Below are 22,901 nucleotides of genomic sequence, written 5' to 3' on the forward strand. Positions count from 1 at the left end.
ACTCAGGGCAGAGAAAAATATACAGAATATTTTTTAAGAACTGCGACAGCGAGATAAAACTTCTAAAAAAAATTAGAGCAGAAGTTATGCAATTTGGAAGCAACAAGATGAATAATTAAAGGAACACGAACTATAACATTAAAAGAATAAGGTATTAACGTTTCAATGAGAGTTTAGATACTTTCTAGCTTGTGTTCACCACTTCAACGTTTTTGCTTCAAGCTGTGTAACTTTTATGAATATTCCTGGAACACAACATTCCTACCTCAGGGAATTTCATTCAAGTTTTAGTTATCAGACCAGCAAGTTCAGTTCAGTACAGTACCGTAGATTCCGGATTTTAAGCCGCTACTTTTTTCCCACATTTTGAACAGCTTTGAACTCTGCGGCCTTTAATACGGTGCGGCTAATACATGATTTTTTCATGCCGCCAAAAACATTTTGCCTCGTAACAGTAGACCAATAAAATTGATGAGTAGTTCACAGAGGTCCAATGAAATTGTACGATAAATCAAGCGCACTTTCACAATTAAATTATTGTAAATCAGTCATTTGTACTCACCCTCATCAACATGGAAAACACTCCAAGAAAAGCACTGTGCTGCCTTTATGGCAGTTATTTAGTTTATAATATTTTCGCTTAGTAATTCATTTGTTAGTTAAAGTTAGAAGTGTTTTAACTATATTTGTTTTCTGTACTACATCGCGGGATGCTATGACGTCACACCCGGTTTTGCCGCGTCTTGTGGGAAAAATGCCGGTTTGCGATAAACGGGAAGGCAGGGGGCGAGCGGCGGAGCCAAAACGCTGCTTTTAAGTTAAAGGCGATCAATAACTTTTCCTGGTAGGCTGCAGTATATATATTTTTTACCAGTCATTAGGAGATATTGGAATGTTGTTCAGTAAAAAAGTATACGCAACGTATATTTAAAAGTAGCCGCGTTACAGGCACGGTTCGAAAAAAAGCATTTGCAATATGTATTTGTTTATGTTACCATATGGATTTAATTAAAAGTTAAAAAATCCTCACGTGTAATATCTTTCTGTGTAAATATCTCATATTACAACGTGGGACACCTGCGGCCGAAAATCCGGTGCGGCCTGTACAAGTAAAAAATTGATTTTCTTTCTAAAATTAGAGCCAGCGGCTTTTAATCAGGTGCGCTCTGTAGTCCGGAATCTACGGTACATTCTTAAGTGGGATGGTGAGCAGCCAGAAGTTGTGGTACACGTTGGTATTAACAACGTAGATAGAAAAAGGGATGAAGTCTTGAAGAGAAAATATAGAGAGCCATGTAGGAAGCTGAAATTATTTTGTGAAGGTATTGTGCTTTAGTGTAACTATATGTGCTGTATTGTAACTACACTCAGTGGCCATGTTATTAGGTACAGGAGTGGAACCCGGTGAGGTGTTCTGCTGCTGGAGTTCATCCACCTCGAGGTTCAACACATTCTGCATTCAAAGATGCTCTTCTGCACAGCACTGTCATGAAATGTGGTTATTTTAGTTGCTGATGCCTCCCTGTCAGCTTGAACCAGTCTGATGGTTCTCCTCTGATTTCTCTCATTAATGAGGCATTTTTGGCCCACAGAACTGGCGCTCACTGGAAGTTTGTTTTGTTTTTCATACCATTCTCTGTAAACTCTAGAGACTTGTGTGTGAAAATCCAAGGAGATCAGCAACTTGAGATACAGGTGTCCCCCGCTTTATAAATGTTCGCTTTACACCACTTCGCTTTTACAAAAGACCTACATTAGTAACCTGTTTTCGCGTTACAAAGAGGATTTTCGCTTTTACAAAAATTTTTCCCATATAAATTAATGGTTTTTCACTTTACGCCATTGCGGCTTAAGAAAGGTTTCATAGGCACGCTCTACCCTTGTGGGGGGGGGGGGGGGGGGGAAGAGAAGACACCTATACTCAAATCACTCCGCCCGACATCTATCATTCCACAGTTAAAGTTACTAAGATCCCACTTCTTCCCCATTCTGATGCTTGGTCTGAAAAACAACAGAACCCACTGTCTGCATGCTTTTATGTATTGAGCTGATGCCATAATATTAGCTGATTAGATATTTGCATTAACAAGGTGCACATGTACCACAAACTGACCACAATGCATGCGTGTTGTAAGTAACTTCACACAGCACATATACACGGTCTTCTGCACCTTGGCCCGAGAGGAACCATGTTTCATTTAGCTGTGTATACGTGTATGGGTTGAATGACTATAAACTTGAACTTGAAAAGTAGGGTAGTAACTTCTGGATTGCTTGGTTTGCTGCCCATGCCATGCGTTTGAGGGCAAGAATCAGATGTCCTGGCATTTGAAAAATTGGTGCAAGGGGGCAGAGGTTCAGATTTGTGGATACTGGCATCTCTGATGAAGCCATGACCTGTTCAAAAGAGTTGGGTTACACCTAAACTTGAGGGGAACTAATACCCTTGCAGGCAGATCTGCTCGAGCTGTTGGGGAGAGTTTAAACTAGTTTGGCAGGGGAATTGGAACTAGAGTGATAGGTTTAGAGGATGGAGTAGCTGGTGTAGAGGTAGCCAGTGGGTAGAGAGACTGTGGAAAATATAGGCAGAGGATAGCAGAGAAATTGCAGTCAAGTTAGAAGGGTTAAAATGTATCAACTTGAATGCCAGAAGTATCAGGAACTAGGGTGTTGAACATGGATCAGTATTTGGAACCTCGACACCATGACCATTAGAGACACAAGGGCAGGAATGGCTGCTGGATTTAATAGAGCTTAGATATTTCAAAAGGGACAGAGAGAGAGAGGTAAAAGTAGTAGGAAAATTACATTGCTAATCACAGTACCACAGCTGCAGAAAGGGAAGATGCCATTGAGGACTGTCCACTGAGTCAGTGTGGGTGGACATCAGAAACAGTAAGGGAGCAATCACTTTATTAAGAGTATACTACAGATCTTCCAACATAACAGAGACACTGAGGAGCAGATCAGGAGGCATATTCTGAAAAGGTGGTAAAATAACAGGGTTGTTGCCATGAGCAACTTCAACTTCCCCAATATTGATTAGCACCTCCTTACTAAAAAAAAGTATAGATGGAGTAGAAGTTGTTGGCTGTGTCCAGAAAGGATTCCTGACACAATGTGTAGGCAGGCTGACTAGAGGAAGTAGCCATACTGGATATGGTACGAGGCAATGAACTTGATAGGGTGACAAGAAATCAATCTAGAAAAAAGTATGAAGTGATACACTTTGGAAAGTCAAATTTGAAGGGAGAATACAGAATATAGTTAATGGCAGGATTTTTAGCAATGTGATGGAAACCAAGGGATCTTGAGTTCACGTCCTTAAATCTCTCAAAAGTTGCCTCACAGGTTGACAGGGTAGTTAATAAGGCAAATGGAGTGTTGGCCTTCAATAGTCAGGGGACTGAGTTCAAGAGCCATGAGGTAAATGGTGCAGCTCTAAAAAACTCTGGTTGGATCACACTTGGGAATTTAGCATTGAGATCTAGTCCACTCATTAAAGGAAGGATAAAGAAGCTTCAGAGAGTGTGCACAGATTTACCAAGATGCTGCCTGGATTAGAGAGCGCGTTCTGTTAGGATAGATTGAGTGATCTAGCATTGTCTCTTTGGAGACAAGGATGACGACAGGTGACTTGATAGAGGTGTAGAAGTGGCTAATATGAAGGGACATAATTTTAATGTGATTGAAGGAAAGAAAGGGGGATGTCACTGGTGAGGTTTTAAAAAAAAGTGGTGAGTGCGTGGAACTGTCAGGAGTGGTGGGTGGTTGTAGAGGCAAATATATTAGGTTCATTTAAGAGACTCCTGAGCACATAGATGAAATATAAAATGGAGGACTATGTAGGAGTGAAGGGCAAGATTGACCTTGGGGTAGGTTAAAAGGCTGGCACTACATCATGGGCAAAAGTGCCTGTACTGTACTGTTCTAAGTAAAACAAGGAACTGAAAATAAAAGTATTTGGAAAGAGAAAAGTATGGTTGCTCTTGGCATGTGCTGGCTAAATTTGAGACACCAATGGACTGAAATTTTAAAAGAACTTTAAAAGGTTCTGCACATGGAACCTGTACTAGTTTGGCGCAAGAGTCCCTTTCAGTAAAATTGAATTGTGTACAACACCAAAGCACTAAACACAATGGACCAGAATTACCAGATGTGAAAATATCAGAAGTGAAAATGCCATGAAGGCATTTCCTTCTGCCATTCCAAATAGTAGTCATACACAAATGAGTGACCAGGCTGGGTTTAGGTTAAGAGGCCCAAGGAATTTTTTGTGAGGTGCTGAGTGAGTCTTCTCATCAATACTTAGTACATCATTTATACAATCACAGTCTAGGTTCAAAAAAGTATGTGAACCTTTGGGGAGACGCCTTCTACAAAAAGTACTGGAGTCAGGTGTTCCACTCAATGAGATGAGATTGGAGGTGTAGGTTGTAGAGGTGCCCTGCCCTATAAAGACACACAAAGTTGGGTTATTGACAGAGCCTGCACTTCTCAAGAAAGATCCACTAACGTACACCATGCCTCAATCAAAACATCAATCAGAGGACCTCAGAAGAATTGTAGAGTTGCATGAAGCTGGAAAAAGCTACAAAAGCATTTCTAAAGAACTGAGTATTCATCAGTCCACAGTAAGAGAAATTGTCTACAAATGGAGGAAATTCAGTACTGTGGCTACTCTCCCTGGGAGTGCGCACCCTACAAAGATCACACCAAAAGCAGAATATGCAATGCTGAAGGAGGTGAAAAAGAACCCAAGAGTACCAGCAGAAGACCTGCAGAAATATCTAGAACTTGCGAAAGTTTCTGTTTACGTATCCACAAGAAAAACTGAACAAGAATGGTGTTCATGGAAGGACATCACTGCTCTCCAAAAAAAGAAAAACAATTGCTACACGTGTCAAGTTTGCAAAAGAGCACCTGGATGTTGCACAATGCTTCTGGGACAATGTCCTGAGGACAGATGAGACAAAGGTTGAACTTTTTTGGCAGAAATGCATACCACTATGTTTGGAGGGAAAAACAGCACTGCACAGCAACATCTCATCCCAACTGTAAAGCATGGTGGAAGGAGCATCATTGTTTGGGGCTGTTTTGCTGCCTCAGAGCCTGGACAGCTTGCAAGCATTGAAGAACAATCAATTCAAAATTGTATCAAGACATTTTATAAGAGAATGTCAGAGTCACGATCTGGCACCAGAAGCTTAATAGAAGTCGAATAATGCAACAAGACAATGATCCGAAACAGAAGAGTAAATCAAGAACAGAATGGTTTAAAAAGAAGAAAATTCGTGTTTTGGAATGACCAAGTCAGAGTCCAGACCTTAATCAATTGAGATGCTGTGGCATGACCTGAAGAGGGCTGCTCATGCCAAGTATGAGCACGCCAGAGTCACGGTGTTCCTTACAGAAAGCAGAAAAGGGTTGTGCGGGGAAAGATGTGACTGCTGACGGGATCACATAGCTGATGAAAATTACAAACAGATGGAATAGCCTTTTTTATTTCTTCCAGAGATATTAGTAAAGTAAATTAATGCAGTAGACAAGTTTCAAAAGATCTAGCTGGACCAGTGGCTTAATCAATACAAGCCAATGTGGGGAAAGTACAGCACGAATACAGCATTTTTAAATCAACATGGAGCACTAGATGATTTGGACAAATATGGTTACCATGACACCATGAACCTTTTCTACACAATGAAAGCATAAGTTAGATGGTTAGATATATGCTGCAGGCAGAACAATAAGCTACATAAACCGTTACAGTGAAAGCACAAAAGAACAAAACATTTCTTTGACAAGGATGGTGACTCTTAAAATAAGTTTTTAATTCTCAGATAAGCCAAGTGTAAACAACTCTCTGAAAAGGTAAGATCTGAATTTGTTGGCAGCTGAATTAATGGAACCTTTTCCTATTGAAATTACAGTACAAAAAGCTATTCCTCTCACTGCATTGCCTTGATTACAAAAGGCAGTACATTTTAAAGTGAGCCTGAAACAAGATTAAACATTTCAATCCACCTACAATAGGAGCAGAACAGAGGAAGAAAACAAAAAGAGGTACAATGGATCTGCATGCTAAGTATTTTAATAAAATTATTTTATGTTCACCTGCAATTCAAAAATTATATCCTTGATATACAGGTAGTTCCCGAGTTACGAACATCCGACTTATGGACAACTCGTACTTACGAACTGAGGAAGAACGCTGTCCGCCATTTTAAGTCGGATCGCAACGCCGTCTGCCATTTTAAGTCGTTGCTGTTGACACTGTGTTGAGTGTGTAACTTTGTATTTGGCTTAAAGTTTTCTTAGCAGGATTCACCCTGACCCCGTCCCACCCCCCCACCCCCATTCCGGTCGGCTGGTGGCGCTGGGAGATCAGCGCCAGGCTTGAGAACAGAGGTTCCTGAGTTCAATTTAGTGACAGACCGCTCCCGTGCCGGGTTGATGTCGATCCAGTGACTCTCATACCATCTGTGCTGGGTTGATATCGAGCACGCAACTCAACCTCATAAAAAAAACACTGCCACCTCCAGTTTAAATTCCCACGTGAAATATTGTGGAGGATCAAATACCCAAATCCAGCACAGTCCCCACTTGTCCCATTTAACCTGGTCAGTGCGGTGGACTTTAGGACCTGGGGAATTCAGTGCGGTGGTCCTTAGGACCCAGTGGACCTTGGGAGCCGGCGGAGGTCGGAACCCGCCGCCTGCAGTGTTTCTGTTCCGTTGATGGGAAGCGATCGTGATTGAAAATAAAGTGAAAATAATAAAACGTTTGGGAAGAGGTGAAACGCCATCAGTCATTGGAAAAGCGTTAGGCTACAGTCGGTCAACGATTGGAACAATTTTAAAGGAAAAGGATAAAGTGAGAATAATGGAGCGTGTGAAAGGCCCTGCCCCGATGAAAGCTACGGTGACGAGGTCCTGAAAGGCAGGTTTAGGGAGACAGGCACCAAGCTAAAGGACAGGACCTCCAGGATAGCAATCTCAGGATTGCTACCAGTGCCACGTGCAGGCGGGTTTAGAAATAGTAAGATAGCACAGATCAACATGTGGCTGAAGACATGGTGCAGGAGGGAGGGCTTCAGATTTATAGATAATTGGACAGTTTTCCAGGGAAGGTGGGACCTGTTCTGGCGGGACGGTTTACATCTGAACTGGAGGGGTACAAATATTCTTGCAGGTAGGTTTGCTAGAGACTCCAGTGGATTTAAACTAGATACAAGGGGGAAGGGGAACCAGAGTGCAGGAACAGATGTATGGGAGAAGGAAGAAAAAGATAATAAAGTTGTTTGCACCGTTGGAGATAAACAGAGAGGAAGAGGTGGAGAATTTCTTAAATGCATTTATTTTAATGCTAGGAGCATTGTAAGAAAGGTGGATGAGCTTAGAGCATGGATTGATACCTGGAAATATGATGTTGTAGCTATTAGTGAAACATGGTTGCAGGAGGGGTGTGATTGGCAACTAAATATTCCTGGATTTCGTTGCTTCAGGTGTGATAGAGTCGGAGGGACAAGAGGGGAGGTGTTACATTGCTTGTCAGAGGAAATATTACAGCAGTGCTCTGGCAGGATAAATTAGAGGGCTCGTCTAGGTAGGCTATTTGGGTGCAATTGAGGAATGAGAAAGGTGCAGTAACACTTGCAGGGGTATACTATAGACCACCTAATGGGGAGTGAGAATTGGAGGAGCAAATTTGTAAGGAGATAGCAGATATTTGTAGTAAGCAAAGGGTTGTGATAATGGGAGATTTTAATTTTCCACACATAGACTGGGAAGCCCATACTGTAAAAGGAATGGATGGTTTGGAGTTTGTAAAATGCGTGCAGGATAGTTTTTTTGCAGCAATACATAGAAGTACCAACTAGAGAAGGGGCAGTGTTGGATCTTCTGTTAGGGAATAAGATAGGTCAGGTGACGGAGATATGTGTTGGGGAGCACTTCGGGTCCAGTGATCACAACGCCATTAGCTTCAATATAATTATGGAGAAGGATAGGTCTGGACCCAGGGTTGAGATTTTTGATTGGAGAAAGGCTAACTTTGAGGAGATGCAAAAGGATTTAGGAGGAGTGGATTGGGACAATTTGTTTTATGGGAAGGATGTAACAGAGAAATGGAGATCATTTAAAAGTGAAATTTTGAGGGTACAGAATCTTTATGTTCTTGTTAGGTTGAAAGGAAAGGTTATAAGTTTGAGAGAGCCATGGTTTTCAAGGGATATTGGAAACTTGGTTCAGAAGAAGAGAGATATCTACAATAAATATAGGCAGCTTGGAGTAAATGAGGTGCTCGAGGAATATAAAGAATGTTAAGAAGAATCTTAAGAAAGAAATTAGAAAAGCTAAAAGATACTAGGTTGCTTTGGCAAGTAAGGTGAAAATAGATCCAAAGGGTTTCTACAGTTATATTAACAGCAAAAGGATAGTGAGGGATAAAATTGGTCCCTTAGAGAATCAGTGTGGACAGCTATGTGTGGAGCCAAAAGAGATGGGGGAGATTTTGTATAATTTATTTTCTTCGGTATTCACTAAGGAGAAGGATATTGAATTGTGTAAGGTAAGGGAAACAAGTAGGGAAGTTATGGAAACTATGACTATTAAAGAGGAGGAAGTACTGGTGCTTTTAAGGAATATAATTGTGGATAAATCTCCAGGTCCTGACAAGGTATTCCCTAGGACCTTGAGGGAAGTTAGTGTAGAAATAGCAGGGGCTCTGACAGAAATATTTCAAATGTTATTAGAAACGGGGATGGTGCCGGAGGATTGGCGTATTGCTCATTTTGTTCCAATGTTTAAAAAGGGTTCTAAGAGTAAACCTAGCAATTATAGGCCTGTAAGTTTGACGTCAGTGGTGGGTAAATTAATGGAAAGTATTCTTAGAGATGGTATATATAATTATCTGGATAGACAGGGTCTGATTAGGAACAGTCAACATGGATTTGTGCGTGGAAGGTCGTGTTTGACAAATCTTATTGAATTTTTTGAAGAGGTGTTAATATTGAAGTAGTAAAATGGATTCAACAGTGGTTGGATGGGAGATGCCAGACAGTAGTGGTGGATAACTGTTTGTCAGGTTGGAGGCCGGTGACGAGTGGTGTGCCTCAGGGATCTGTACTGGGTCCAATGTTGTTTGTCATATACATTAATGATCTGGATGATGGGGTGGTAAATTGGATTAGTAAGTATGCAGATGATACTAAGATAGGTGGCATTGTGGATAATGAAGTAGGTTTTCAAAGCTTGCAGAGAGATTTAGGCCAGTTAGAAGAGTAGGCTGAAAGATGGCAGATGGAGTTTAATGCTGATAAGTGTGAGGTGCTACATTTTGGTGGGAATAATCAAAATAGGACATACATGGTAAATGGTAGGGCATTGAGGAATGCTGTAGAACAGAGTGATCTAGGAATAATGGTGCATAGTTCCCTGAAGGTGGAATCTCATGTAGATAGGGTGGTGAAGAAAGCTTTTGGTATGCTGGCCTTTGGTATGCTGGCCTTTATAAATCAGAGCATTGAGTATAGGAGTTGGGATGTAGTGTTAAAATTGTACAAGGCCAAATTTGGAGTATTGTGTACAGTTCTGGTCACTGAATTATAGGAAAGATATCAACAAAATAGAGAGAGTACAAAGGAGATTTACTAGAATGTTACCTGGGTTTCAGCACCTAAGTTACAGAGAAAGGTTGAACAAGTTAGGTCTTTATTCTTTGGAGCATAGAAGGTTGATGGGGGACTTGATAAAGGTAATTAAAATTATGAGGGGGATAGAGAGAGTTGACGTGGATAGGCTTTTTCCACTGAGAGTAGGGGAGATTCAAACAAGAGGACATGAGTGGAGAGTTAGGGGACAAAAATTTAGGGGTAAAACGAGGGGGAACTTCTTTACTCAGAGAGTGGTAGCTGTGTGGAACGAGCTTCCAGTAGAAGTGGTACAGGCAGGTTCGATATTGTCATTTAAAGTAAAACTGGATAGGTATATGGACAGGAAAGGAATGGAGGGTTATGGGCTGAGTGCAGGTCGGTGGATCTAGGTGAGAGTAAGCGTTCAGCACGGACTAGAAGTGCCGAGATGTACAAATCGACGTACAAATCCGACTTAAAGACGGACTCAGGAACAGAACTCGTTTGTAACCCGGGGACCGCCTGTATTTTCCAAGTTTTAAAAAAAAAACAAACATTTACCTTTAAAAGTAAATGTTATGCTGCAGCTGAAAATAACTCAAGCCTTTTTGGATTCCTCTTAACCACCTTCCCCAATCTTGCAATTAACCACCATTACAACAGACCTTTAATATATGCTTTTTTTAATTAACAAATAATGAAAAGAATCAATTCTGCTTTAACAATATGGTCTTAATTATGATTATTCTGTGGAATAAGCTTGCATCAAATGCCAGCAAATACTTTTAAGCAAAATGATGGAAATGAAACATTATAAAGAAATGGCACTTGTCTGGACAGTTGTACTTATATCTTAAGTGCAAAAATACTTAGTGTTTAGCATTATCACTGAAACAGGTACCCAACACAAAACTGGCCAAAATCCATTGTGGACACAGCATTAGAGTGATTTGTACTCAGAAACAAGTGCAAAAAAAAACTTAACATGATTTTGTATAAGAGCTTAGTCAACAGCAATCAGAGGAGTCATCCCTTAATGCAACACTCTGCAACATGATGAACTCTTTCTTCCATGGAAACTACATATGCTCAAAAGGAGGAGAGAAACAGCTCCAATATGCACTCAAAACTACATTACTTGTCAATGAAATCCATAACAAAAGGGAGATCCTGTGTCAGGAGGGATAGTTGTAATGAGGACAAGAGACTTAAAGGGTCAGAATTAGAGGAAAATGTCAGAAAGTGGCTGCTTTACTAGCAAGAATCCCTGCAAAAGAGAGCAATGCAAGAAATATAGCCACTTGCTCACAAGTGTACATAGGCTTACATCCAAGAAGTAGAGACTATCCCCTTCCAATAGAAGAAAAAAATATTTTAAGAGAAGGTTTGAGATGCCACCAATGAACAACTATAGAAGCAAGCCAGTAAAGTATTTGAAGTAGGTATTATTTATTCATTTATTTCTTTGTGTGATGTCAGTGAAGGTATATTTGCAAAACAGAATGTGAGAAATATGTCAGTCATCTAGACTCCTCTCCTCCTTCCACGTGTTTACTAGTTTGCAGTATTGATGGTAATAATCAGTTATAGGTAAAAGTGAGTGTCATGTGGTTAGCACCTAAAAACAGGTGCTTTGCTATAACCTAAAGACTGTCCGTTCATCTCTTCCTACTAATCCCCCTCCTGGCATTTATCCCTGCAAGCAACAGAAATGCTACACTTACCCATTCACCTGCATTTAGGGCCTCAAGAGGTCCTTCCAGCTAAGGAAACATTTCACCTGTGAATGTTGTCTATTTTATCCAGTGCTCCCAAAGCAGTGTTCTCTACACTGGTGAGACGAGACATTGACTGGAGGACCGTGTTGTCAATCACCTCCACTCCATCCACCAAAAGTGGAATTTCCCATTGGCCAACCATTTTAATTCCTATCCCCATTTTGACATGTTGGACCACAGCCTTCTCTTTTGATATGATGAGGCCATGCTCAGGGTGGAGGAGCAACACCTCATATTCCAGCTCGGTGGCCCCTAACCTGATGTTATGAACATTGATTTCTCCTTCTGGTAATTCCTCCCCCCCTTCATACCTCTTCTCACCTGCATATCACCTCCCTTTGGTGCCCCTCCTCCTTCCTTTTCTCCCATGATTTATTTTATCATCAAATTCCTTTTCTCCAGCCATTTATCTTTCCCACCCACCTGGCTTCACCAATCACCCTCTAGCCGATCCTACTTCCCCTCCCCCCCACCTTTTTATTCTAGCATCTTCCCCCTTCTTTTCCAGTCCTGAAGAAGGGTTTCAGACTGAAACATCAACTGTTTATTCATTTCCATTGATACTGCATGATCTGCTGAGTTTCTCCAGCATTTTGGCTGTGCTGATTTAAAGACCATTATTTGCTATTTAAGATTTTTTTAAAATAACAAAACAATGGAATTGTGTAAAGTTAATTTTTTCCACTCACAAATATGGACCAGGAATCATTGCATGCAATTGTATCCCTTATTTTACCTTTGTCTGAAAACTCAACTGGATGCTCCGTTTCTGATCCAGATGAGCGAGTCTGTCGCAGAGGGTATTTCTTCGGTGTAACTGGAGTTGTCTGCTGTTGGCTACGTGTCACCCTTCTTGTCGCATAAGCAGGTTCATCTGAGGTATATGATGGTATCTGGCGTACTGGACTGGAATCTGTCATGAGTTTGAGATTTAAAAAATCAATATTTTAGACTTAGATTTCCAATAAAATACAACAGCCCTTATAAATTAATAAATAAACTGAAATAGCCGATAAGTGTTTTACTTATCACAATAGAGTGATCTGAGAATTTTAAAAAATCTACCAATTTTAAGCAAAAAATTGAAGGAACTCAGCTCAGTGGATCACACTGCCGCCCCATAATTGACCAGTTTGAAAAGAAGTTCAAAGTATCTTGCTGACTGAACTTATGCAAATTAGAACACTGGAGAGAGTGCTTAATTTGCTCCGATTTCATCTAGCAAACAGTTGCCATGCTATACATTACTTTGAAATCCAGATTACTGCCACAAGATTTGAGGACATCTCTGGTAATCAAACGACTTTATGCAACCACAAGCATTTGTTTCTTGTTATTCTACATGTTACAGTAGTATAACATTGGTTTAGCTTTTTTTTAAAAAAGCTGAATAATTCCAAAGCATTTGTAAGCAATCAGTTCTCAAACTACTAGTACAGTATTCCCAATGCCTGTTTTGAAAATCTGCTTTCCCCAAAGATACCCACTTTTCGCCCTCTTCGCAGATAATGATAACATCCACAAATGTATGCTTTTTGCCACTTCAAAATCTTCCATCACACGTAACATACACTCAGTGACCACTTTATTAGTTACACCTGCTCATTAATGCAAATATCAAATCAGCCAATTATGTGACAGCAATTCAATGCATAAAAGCATACAGGCAGGGTCAAAAGATTCATTTGTTGTTCAGACCCAACATCAGAATGAAGAAGAAATGTGATCTGTGTCTTCGACCATGGAATGATTGTTAGCACCAGACGGTGTGGTTTGAGTATCTCAGAAACTGCTGATCTTCTGCAATTTTCATGCACAACAGTCTCTGGAGCCTACAAAATGAAAAAGAAAAAAACATCCTTTGAGGAACAGCTCTGGGGCGACACTGCCTCAGTAATGAGAAAGATCAGAGAATGGCTAGGCTGGTTCAAGCTGGCAGGAAGGTGACAGTCACTCAAATAACCACACGTTACAATGGTAGTGTGCAGGAAGTACCTAATAAAGTAGCCACTGAGTGTACACAAACAGCCAAAAGGTATGAAAAATAAATGAACAACTTTAATGTCACTGTCAAGAATTTACACAGCAAAACTATACCAATTCATGCCGACGATGAAGAGCAATTAAATGATTTTATAGAATATTTTTCTCTCAGCATGGACTATGGCGTCGAAAGGGCTCGTTTCTGTGCTGTAGTGCCCTATGACTCATCTTCCCATTAAATACTGCAATAAATATGGAAATGCAAAAGATACATAATACAAATAAAAGCTTAAGATACCATGACCTCATTACTGTGGAAAGGAGGGCAAATAGTACAAGCGTGAAATTAAAAGAATTAGTACGGGAAAAGGTGCATGAAAAATTACTGGCAAGTAAAATCAAGAAAAGCAGTTATTTTATATATTGATTAAGGCAGAAGGATAGCAGTTGCTTGCCAACACTAAACAGGATTGATAAATCCAAAACAGGGCACACCCAGCAGTTTACTAAATTGGTGGAATTACTTGAGAGCTCTCTAGTTAAGGTATGTGCAAAAAAGCAGTCTGACATTTTAAAAAATATACATATTAGGGCTGAAGATGATAACCCAGAGAAGCACTTAAGAAAAAAATTAAGAACTGACCATTATTTTGCAAACATTGACGATAAACTAATACCGGTAGTTATAGAAAGATGTATATAAAATTGTGAGCGGCTAAGATAGGGTAGTTAAGTCTTTTTCCCCCCCAGGGTGAAAATGCCAAATACCAGAAGTCATAGGTTAAAGTGAGAGGGGTTAAAGTTAAAGGAGATTTGCAAGGCTAGTTTTTTTTCTCTCCCAGATGGAGAGTTCAAGTGCCAGGATCACATTGTCAAGGGATATGGTGGAACAAATACAATATCAAAATATAAGCGGCATTTAGACAGGCATAGGAACAGATACGAAATGGAGGGAATATAGATAGAACATGCACAAGCAAATGTGCAGTTTACATTGGTGTCACTCCAGCACAGAGGTAGTAAGTCAAAAGGCCTATTCCTGTGCTGCACTTCTGTGCTCTATGACACAGTATGGAAACACACCTTCAGCCCAACTAAACCACACCAACCATCCATTTACAATCAATCCAACATTAATTTGTTTATTCTCGCTACATCTGTTCAAAATGGCACCAGCAGCCAACGCAACTACTGGTGACGTCCTGCAGAAAATTCACAAAACTGCCTCTACTTCTTCTCAAAATATACTTCTACTATTAATCTGTGTGCAATTGGAGCTCATAATTTACATTCTAATAATGGCTTTTTGGGCTGACAAAGTGATCTGGCATTTTTGCTGACTCCGAGGGAATCTGGTGTGGTTGAGAACGGAGTTTACGGCCTAATGGCAGAGCACAAACCCACAATCAGCTCCATTACTCACCAATCTCACGATCAAAGCGTCAAGCGAGATTAAAATCAACGAGGATGAGTGCGGAAGGCAAGCAGGTGTTCAGCGCCATCTGCCTGCATTTCACCAGTCTCCCTCTCCCTCACTGCTGCTGGAGGAAGGTGCAGGAGTCTTGGGTCTTGGGCAAGGTTTGTGGATTGGGCTCAGTTTTTGAAGACTGAGCAGTTCATGTTATATGCATTTCTGGTTATACCTTTTTTATTGCAATTTTGCGCAATTTTGATCAGGGCACTTCGACGCGAACTGGCTCTGCGGCCTGCAGTCAACAAATGACAGCGCTAAATTGAACTGTATTGAACTACACTAGACATTCCAAGACTGCTCCAAGGACTTTGCGGTTTGATATTGAATATATTGTGTACTATCCGCTTGTTTTTCTTTGCCATTTGCGCAACTTGTTTTTTTTTGCGCACCGGGTGTTTGATGTTTTCTTTGAACAGGTTCCACGTTGTGTTTCGTGGTTGCCTGCAGAGGACAAATCTCAGGGTTGTATACTGCATACATACTTTGATAATAAATGTACTTTGACTTCGATTCCCATCAACTCTCTCCAGATTCTACCACTACGTACATACCAGGGGCAGTGTACAGCAGTCAATTACTCTATCAACTAGCACAACTTTGAAGCCACCAAAAGAAACAAATGCAAACTGGAGACAACAGCTAAAATCTGGATTGAATCTGTATCTAGTGCTGAGGCAGCAACTCTGCTAGCTGCACCACTTTTCCACCCAATATGTACATGGCTGGAGAACTGGAAAATGATCATCAGTGTACGATTATTTAAAAGGAACGAATGAAGTTAACTGAACAATTGCAGTTTTGTCAGCCTAACACAGGCAACAGGAAAATTCCTGAAAGAAGTTTGAGAGACAATACATGCCATCATTTAGAAAGATACAGAATAATTGCACAAGGTTGGGAAATATTTGTTATCCCAATCAAATGGAGCTAGTAGGGGCGAGAATAGATGAAAGTACAGATGAACAAGTGGTTGAAGTGTTTCAGATTTCTAGATCATTGGGATCTCTTCTGGAGGAGATGTGACTTATTGGAAAAGAAGAGGTTAAACCTGAATCTGAGGGGATCCAATACCCTTGCCAGCAGATTTGCTAGAGATCTTGGGAGGGTTTAAACTAAGTTGGTAGGGGGATGCAAACGGGAGTGACAGGGCTAAGGATGGGGCAGCTGGTATACAATTCCATGCAGTGTGTATTGAGACCAAGGATGAACAGGCAGAGGATATGGCAAAATTGCAGTTAGTGGGATGAGGTGACATTGGGGGCAAAAATTTGAAATGGGTGATGAATACAGGACTGAAGGTGTGATATTTGAATGTATGCAATATATGGAATAAGGTAGATGATCTTGTAGCACAGTTGGAGATCGACAGATATGACGTTGTGAGCATCAACAAGATGTGGCTGAAAGAAGATCACAGTTGAGATCACATCCTTAACATCCAAGGATGCACCTTGTATCAAGAAGACAGGCAGCTGGGCAGAGGGGGTGGAGTGGCTGCTGGTTAAAAATGAAATCAAATTCTTAGAAATAGGTGACAAAGGATCAGAGGATGTAGGACCCTTGTGGGCAAGAGTTAAGAAATGGCAAGGGTAAAAAAAGACCCTGATGGGAGTTATATATAGGCCACCGAACAGTAGCCAGGATGTAGGATACAAATTACTATGGGAGATAGAAAAGGCATGTAAAAAAGGCAATGTTACAATAGTCTGGGGGGTGGTGGATTTCAAGATGCAGGCAGATTGGGAAAAATCAGGTTGGTACTGGATCCCACGACAAAAGAGGCAAGAATGGATATTGGACCACTGGAAAATGACACTGGAGAGGATGCAAGGAAATGTGGAAGACACTACCAGTATGCCAGAAATTTGAGAACATCAGGAGGTAGAAATGAGTGTTGTTGCTATTACGAAGGAGGAGGAGCTTGGGAAACTGAAAGGTCTGAAAGTAGATAGGTCACCTGGACCAAATGGACTACACCTCAGGGTTCTGAAAGAGGTATCTGAAGAGATGCTGGAAGCATTAGTAATGATCTTTCAAGAAATCACTAGATTCTGGAATGGTTCTGGAGGACTGGAAAATTGCAAATGTCATCCCACTCTCTAAGAAGGGAGGCAAAGGAAGGAAATTGTTGGCCACTTAGCCTGACTTCAGTGGTTGGGAAGATGTTGGAGTCCATTGTTAAGGATGAGATTTCAGGCTACTTGGAGCCACATGCTAAAATAGGCCAAAGTCAGCATGGCTTCCTTAAGGGGAAATCTTGCCTGACAAATCTGTTGGAATTCTTTGAGGAAATAATAGGCGAGGTAGACAAAGGAGAGTTTACTTGGATTTTCAGAAGGCCTTTGACAAAATACCTCACGTGAGGCTGCCTGTCAAGATAAGAGCCCATGGTAGAACAGGGAAGATACTAGCATGGATAGAGCATTGGCTGATTGGCAGGAGGTAAAGAGTACACACACACACACAATGCTGGAGAAACTCAGCAGGCCAGGCAGCATCTATGGCAAAGAGAACAGTCAACATTTTGTGTGTGTTGCTTGGATTTCCAGCATCTGCAGATTTTCTCCTGTTGTGATAAAGGGGGCCTATTCTGGTTGGCTGCCGGCTCTTCTCACATTATATGTCAATGGTTTGGATGATGGACTTGATGGCTTTGTGACCAAGTTTATAGATGATATAAAGATAGGTGGAGGAGCAGTTAGTACGGAGGAAGCAGGAAGTCTGCCCACAGATTTGGACAGACTGGAAGAATCAGCAGATGAAATATAGTGTATGGATGTGTACAGTCATGCACTTGAGTAGAAGAAATGAAAGAGTTGACTATTTTCTAAACAAGGAGAAACTTAAAAATCAGAGGTGCAAGGGGACTTGGGAATCACACAGGGTTCTCTAAAGGTGAATTTGCAGGTTGTGTCAGTGGCAAGGAAGGCAAAAGCAACTTTAACATTCATTTCCAGAGGACTAGAATACAAGAGCAAGGATATAATGCTGACGCTTTACAAGGCATTGGTCAGACCGCATGGAGTATTGTGAGCAGATCAGGGTCTCTTATCTAAGAAAGGATTTGTTGGCATTGGAGAGGGTCCACAGAAGGTTTACGAGAATGATTCCAAGAATGAAAGTGTTAACGCGCAAGGAGCTCTGGACCTGTACTCACTGTGGAGTTTAAAAGAACGAGGGGGAATCTTACTGATAGCTATCAAATATTGTAATATCTAGGCAAGAGTGGATGTGAACAGGACGTTTCCTATAGTGGGTGAGTCTAGAATCAGAAGGCACAGCCTCAGAATAGGACATCCCTTTAGAACAGAGATGAGAAGGAATTTCTTTAGCCAGAGGGTGATGGATCCATGGAATAAATTGCCACAGACAGCTGTAGAGGCCAAGTCATTCAGTTTATTTAAAGCAGAGGTTGATAGGTTCTTGGTTAGTCAGGGCATCAAAGGTTATGGGGAAGAGGAGGAAAATGGGGTTGAGAGGGATAATAAATCGGCCATGATGGAGTGGTGGAGCAGACTCGATTGGCCAAGTAGCCTAATTCTGCTATGTCTTATGGTCTTATGTTTGCCAACAACTATATTATTTGAGATAATAATAGTAGCTGATAAGAGCAGTACATTTAACGGAGCATACATTTGACATACATTTAACGGAGCATACATTTGACATTGTTCCATTGTCAGAATGAAAAATTTGTAAACTGGATCCAAAATTAGTAATGGGTTGCAGTATGCTTGTAAAGGGGTAGATAGTGGTAGGCAGCAGATCTCATTATCCAGGGGAGATAGTGGACAAAACAAATACAATAGCTTGTCACAAATGAATTATCAATGATTTATACAAATATCAGAATCATAAGTAAAAATTATAAATCATGCAGATGAAAAAAAAACCTATGAACTAGTTAGGTGAGCAAAAAAGTGGCAAATTGAATTTAATTCCAGAGAACTCGAATGGGCCAATAGGAAGAATCTCTCCTCCTTTGGTTAACAACTATGAACTACAGAATTTAAGCAGTTACAAGTAGGATTACAGTGCAGTTGAAAAAACAAATACTTTCAGGCAAAAGGCATTTGATGCATGGAAACTATTTTTTGAAAAGATGCTGAAAGGAGAACCGAATATCTAAAGTGCATGGATGCACTTTAAAAAGTGCACTTTTTAAACTTTGCCACAGACCGAGAATTAATAAAACTGATTACTCATTTTTGACCAGCAGGGAAATAGCAGCTACATATCTGGCCTTTCCCTCCACTGTGAATTCACTCTTACTTAATTTTCCCTCAATATCTTGCAGCAATACCTTGAGAACCCTGGCTATTCCGTAATGAAGACCTGGTTAATCTGGTAGACCTGCGTGGCTGTCCATCACTCTCAGAGCTATCTGTATGATCCAGATCAGCAGAAAAGTCTGAATCTTCTGTGCCGTCAGAGCTGCTACCCGCCTGACGCTGGAACAGAATACATAATAGATTAACTCTTAAAACCATCAACATACACTACCAAAATACATTTATACTCAAGAGTAATTATTAACTGTTGAAAAGGTAAAAATTTGGCAAGTTAAATTAATATTGATTTTTAATGAAAATTTTGTGCAACAATAATGTGCAAGTCTTTTAACTTTGTTGGCCCAAAGTACAATCCAGCACAAAATAGTCAGATAAAATTTTCACCTCATTTTTAAATTGTCAATCACTTTTATCACTTTCCAACATAACTACATCATGAAATTCTTCATAATTTGACACATATTGGCAAATCTGGCCAAAAGGCTCAAACGATGAAAAATACCATGGTTTACTGTTGTGAAAAAGGGATCACAGTATTGTGAGTTCACAGACAAGCTGTTCTAGTAGAAAATTAACTTAATTTTATATTTAACCATTTAAACCTACATTCACTGTACATTCAGATCTTGATGTGTACATTAGAAGCAAATAATAGAACAACCTGTTTATTAGTATTTGTCCTCCATATGGCGAGAGCAACATTACATCCTGATGAAGAATCTCAACTGTTTATTCCCCTCCATAGATGCTGCCCTGACCAGAGTTCCTTCAGCATTGTGTCATACTCATCACTAAATGCCTCATCTTCTGAACTTCTCCAGTTTTTGACAGTTGAACTCATCTGTTTCCTCCCAAAAGCTTTCCTCTTAAACTAGCTCAATGCAATTGAACTCAATTTATTTTTATCTGTTTAACTATAAAATATCCATTAACTGGAGCTCTTAAGAGACCTATATACATCCATGTACACTGCTGGCATGATTTGTTACTTTTCTTACTGCACTGGACAGACCATTCAGTCTATGCTGTGCCAGTCTTGATAACATTTGATACTAAATATCCTCCTGTGTATTTAAGAGATATCGTACAGTAACGTGCCCTTCTGCCCAATGAGCCCACAATGCCCAATTACAGCCATATAACAACTTAACCTACTAACCCATACATCTTCATTTCACACTCCTAATAATTCTATTTGAACTCCAGGCAGTTTCAGATATGCAATTATAAATATTTCAGGATAATTTCCATCTCAGTCCATGAAGAAATAACACTGCTCCATGAAGACTCCTTTCAAAACTCTGAAGATAAATTAGATCATTGCCCTGAATACCCATTACTTACCCCTAGGGCAACTACCAATGGATTGCAATTCCTTAAGCAAGCCCAACAACAGCTTTGAAACTACACATCCCATTCTGACCTTGTTCCTGAACACTCCTCCAACACATTCCTGAAGCCGAAGTCCACAACGGAGGCTCTTGAGCTCCATAAACAATCTCTGAATCCCATGTGCCCTGATTGTACTTAAAAATAACTGCTACATTGCTTGCATATATCCAGCCCTCTATTCCCACATATCCTGGAGCAAGCCTATCTCTGACAATTTACTTGCTAGTCTACCCAAATGCCTACATTCTTCTGCCTTCAGCCCTCACCCCCCCCCCCACTATAGAGACTCACGCCTGCATATGTTTTCCCCAATAAAGATTGAAAAAAAATCCTCCCACTTTTAGTAAGTACTTTATCATATATTTTGCATAAATTTTAAAATGTCTTCAAATACTGTTAACAGAGGCTACTCCAAAAAAAGTTTGATATTATTTGTCATCTGTCAAGAAATTATCCACAAACTTTTGCAAACATTTTTACATCAATTTTTTAAAAAGAGATTGATTTTAAGATAAAATAAGACATCTATGTTCTTGAATTGTTTTGCCATGCGAAGTTATAAGGGGTGACCAACACTCTTAACAATATGCACATGCACCGAGAGATACTGGCTGAATCCGATAATATCCAGACATAATGGCTCATTTTGATTATAAATTTAAAACTGTACTTCATTAGGTTTTATTTGTTTATTGGGATATAGCGTGGAGCAGGCCGTTCCAGCCCTTTGAGCCACGCCACCCAGCAACCCCCGATTTAATCCTAGCCTAATCACAGGATAATTTACAATGATGAATCAAACTGCGAAACAGTACATCTTTAGACCGTGGGAGGAAACTGCAGCACCCAGAAAAAACCCACGTATTCCACAGGGAGGACGGAGAAGCTCCAGACGGCGCTGCAATAAGACTCTGAACTCCGACGCCTCTGTAGTGCCCATGCTATTTAAAGATGTAGAACTTTATATGATATCAGAAATGATGAATGGGGAAACTACTACACCACAAAATATTTACTTCTAGAATGCCTCAAATCAACTTGAGAATGAGGCCCAACTTTGAAATACTAACAAAACAAAGATGGATCTCTTGCTTTCCTCGTGCCTGAGTCACATGTTCACTGTGCTAAATTATTAATAAGGGAACAGTTATTACCTTTCAACCTAAAACACCACTGGGCTGGGGAGGGGAAAATATGTCCAATGCAACACACAAAAAAATGCTGGAGGAATTCAGCATGTCAGATAGCATCCATAGAAATGAATAAACAGGTGACTTTTCAGGCGGAGGTCCTCCATCACGACTGATGAAGAGTCTCTGCCTGAAACGTTGACTGTTTATTCTCTCTATGGATGCTGTCCAACTTAATGACTACTTGCAACATTTTGTGTGTGTTGCTCTGGACTTCCAGTATCTGCAGAATCTCATGTTTAAAAAGGCCAAAACTCCTCTTTAACAGCTGTTATTGAAAGCCCATGTAAATGAATATTATGAAATCAATTGATCATTGTCCATTCACAGTTAAATAGCCTAATTACAAAAGTGAGCCACAGAAACGAATAATGATTACAGCAGGCATCAAGAACCCAGCAGCACCATATCAAAAGGTCAGCAACAAGGATAATTCAATAAACAAATCAAAAGAGAGAAAATTAAGATCAAAAATAACTTTGTCTCTAAAATTATCAGATTATAGGCATTCTTAAATTAGCCATTCAATGTAGTGCCCCAATCTATAAAGCCAATAATAAAATGTTGAACTACTGCTCAGAACAGAGTATTAAAATGAAAATATAAAATGCACAGATCAGGAAACAAAGGAAATAGTTCAGTTTCTTGACAAAATTAGAAAAGTGGAAGGTGATAGGGATAAGAACTCTGGAAAAAAATGGAAAGCTTGGAATTATACTAAAAATAATTTGGCAATTGGTAACAAGAATCTTCCACACTGTGAGCAACATATGAAACAGACTTCCACAGAAAGCACTGGAAAATGAAAATCTGACATCATTTAGATATAAACTGGATGCTAAAATTAACAGCCTTCATCATCCTTCTTGAGTTTCAAATTAATGTGGGTTAAATAGCCCTCTTCATCCTGAATTACTCTATAGTTTTGGTGACTGTAAGAGTATACTTATCAATGAAGAGAATCTTTGGGTAGCGGAGGAGTTTCTCTATTCCACAAAATTATTCATTAACTATTATCCATAAAATGGTTAAGATAGACCCAAATAAAAAGCAATTAGTTAATATTGAAACAAAAATTATCCTAATTAATTTCCTAGACAGTGTAATCAAGACCACAACTAAGAACACAACTACCCCCTCACCCCCAATCAGTAAATGGTT

At 40.1% G+C, this 22,901-nt stretch overlaps 1 protein-coding gene across 5 annotated transcripts in view; it reads right to left on the reverse strand.

Annotated features, from left to right (window-relative positions):
- Positions 1-22,901, reverse strand: part of kat7b (K(lysine) acetyltransferase 7b) — an 86,680-nt gene that overhangs the window by 39,926 nt on the left and 23,853 nt on the right. For 3 of the 5 annotated variants that reach the window (XM_073071672.1, XM_073071670.1, XM_073071671.1), the window contains 2 exons: positions 19,170-19,317; positions 12,146-12,322 (listed from right to left, as the gene is read on the reverse strand). The exons of 1 other annotated variant lie outside the window; for it this stretch is intronic. In XM_073071672.1, the coding sequence (XP_072927773.1) occupies positions 12,146-12,322; positions 19,170-19,317 (325 nt within the window). The remainder of the gene's footprint in view (positions 1-12,145; positions 12,323-19,169; positions 19,318-22,901) is intronic. One more of the 5 variants, XM_073071673.1, reaches the window with a different exon arrangement.

The sequence above is a fragment of the Hemitrygon akajei genome, chromosome 18 (assembly GCF_048418815.1).
Source record: "Hemitrygon akajei chromosome 18, sHemAka1.3, whole genome shotgun sequence".
Taxonomy (NCBI): Eukaryota; Metazoa; Chordata; class Chondrichthyes; order Myliobatiformes; family Dasyatidae; genus Hemitrygon; species Hemitrygon akajei.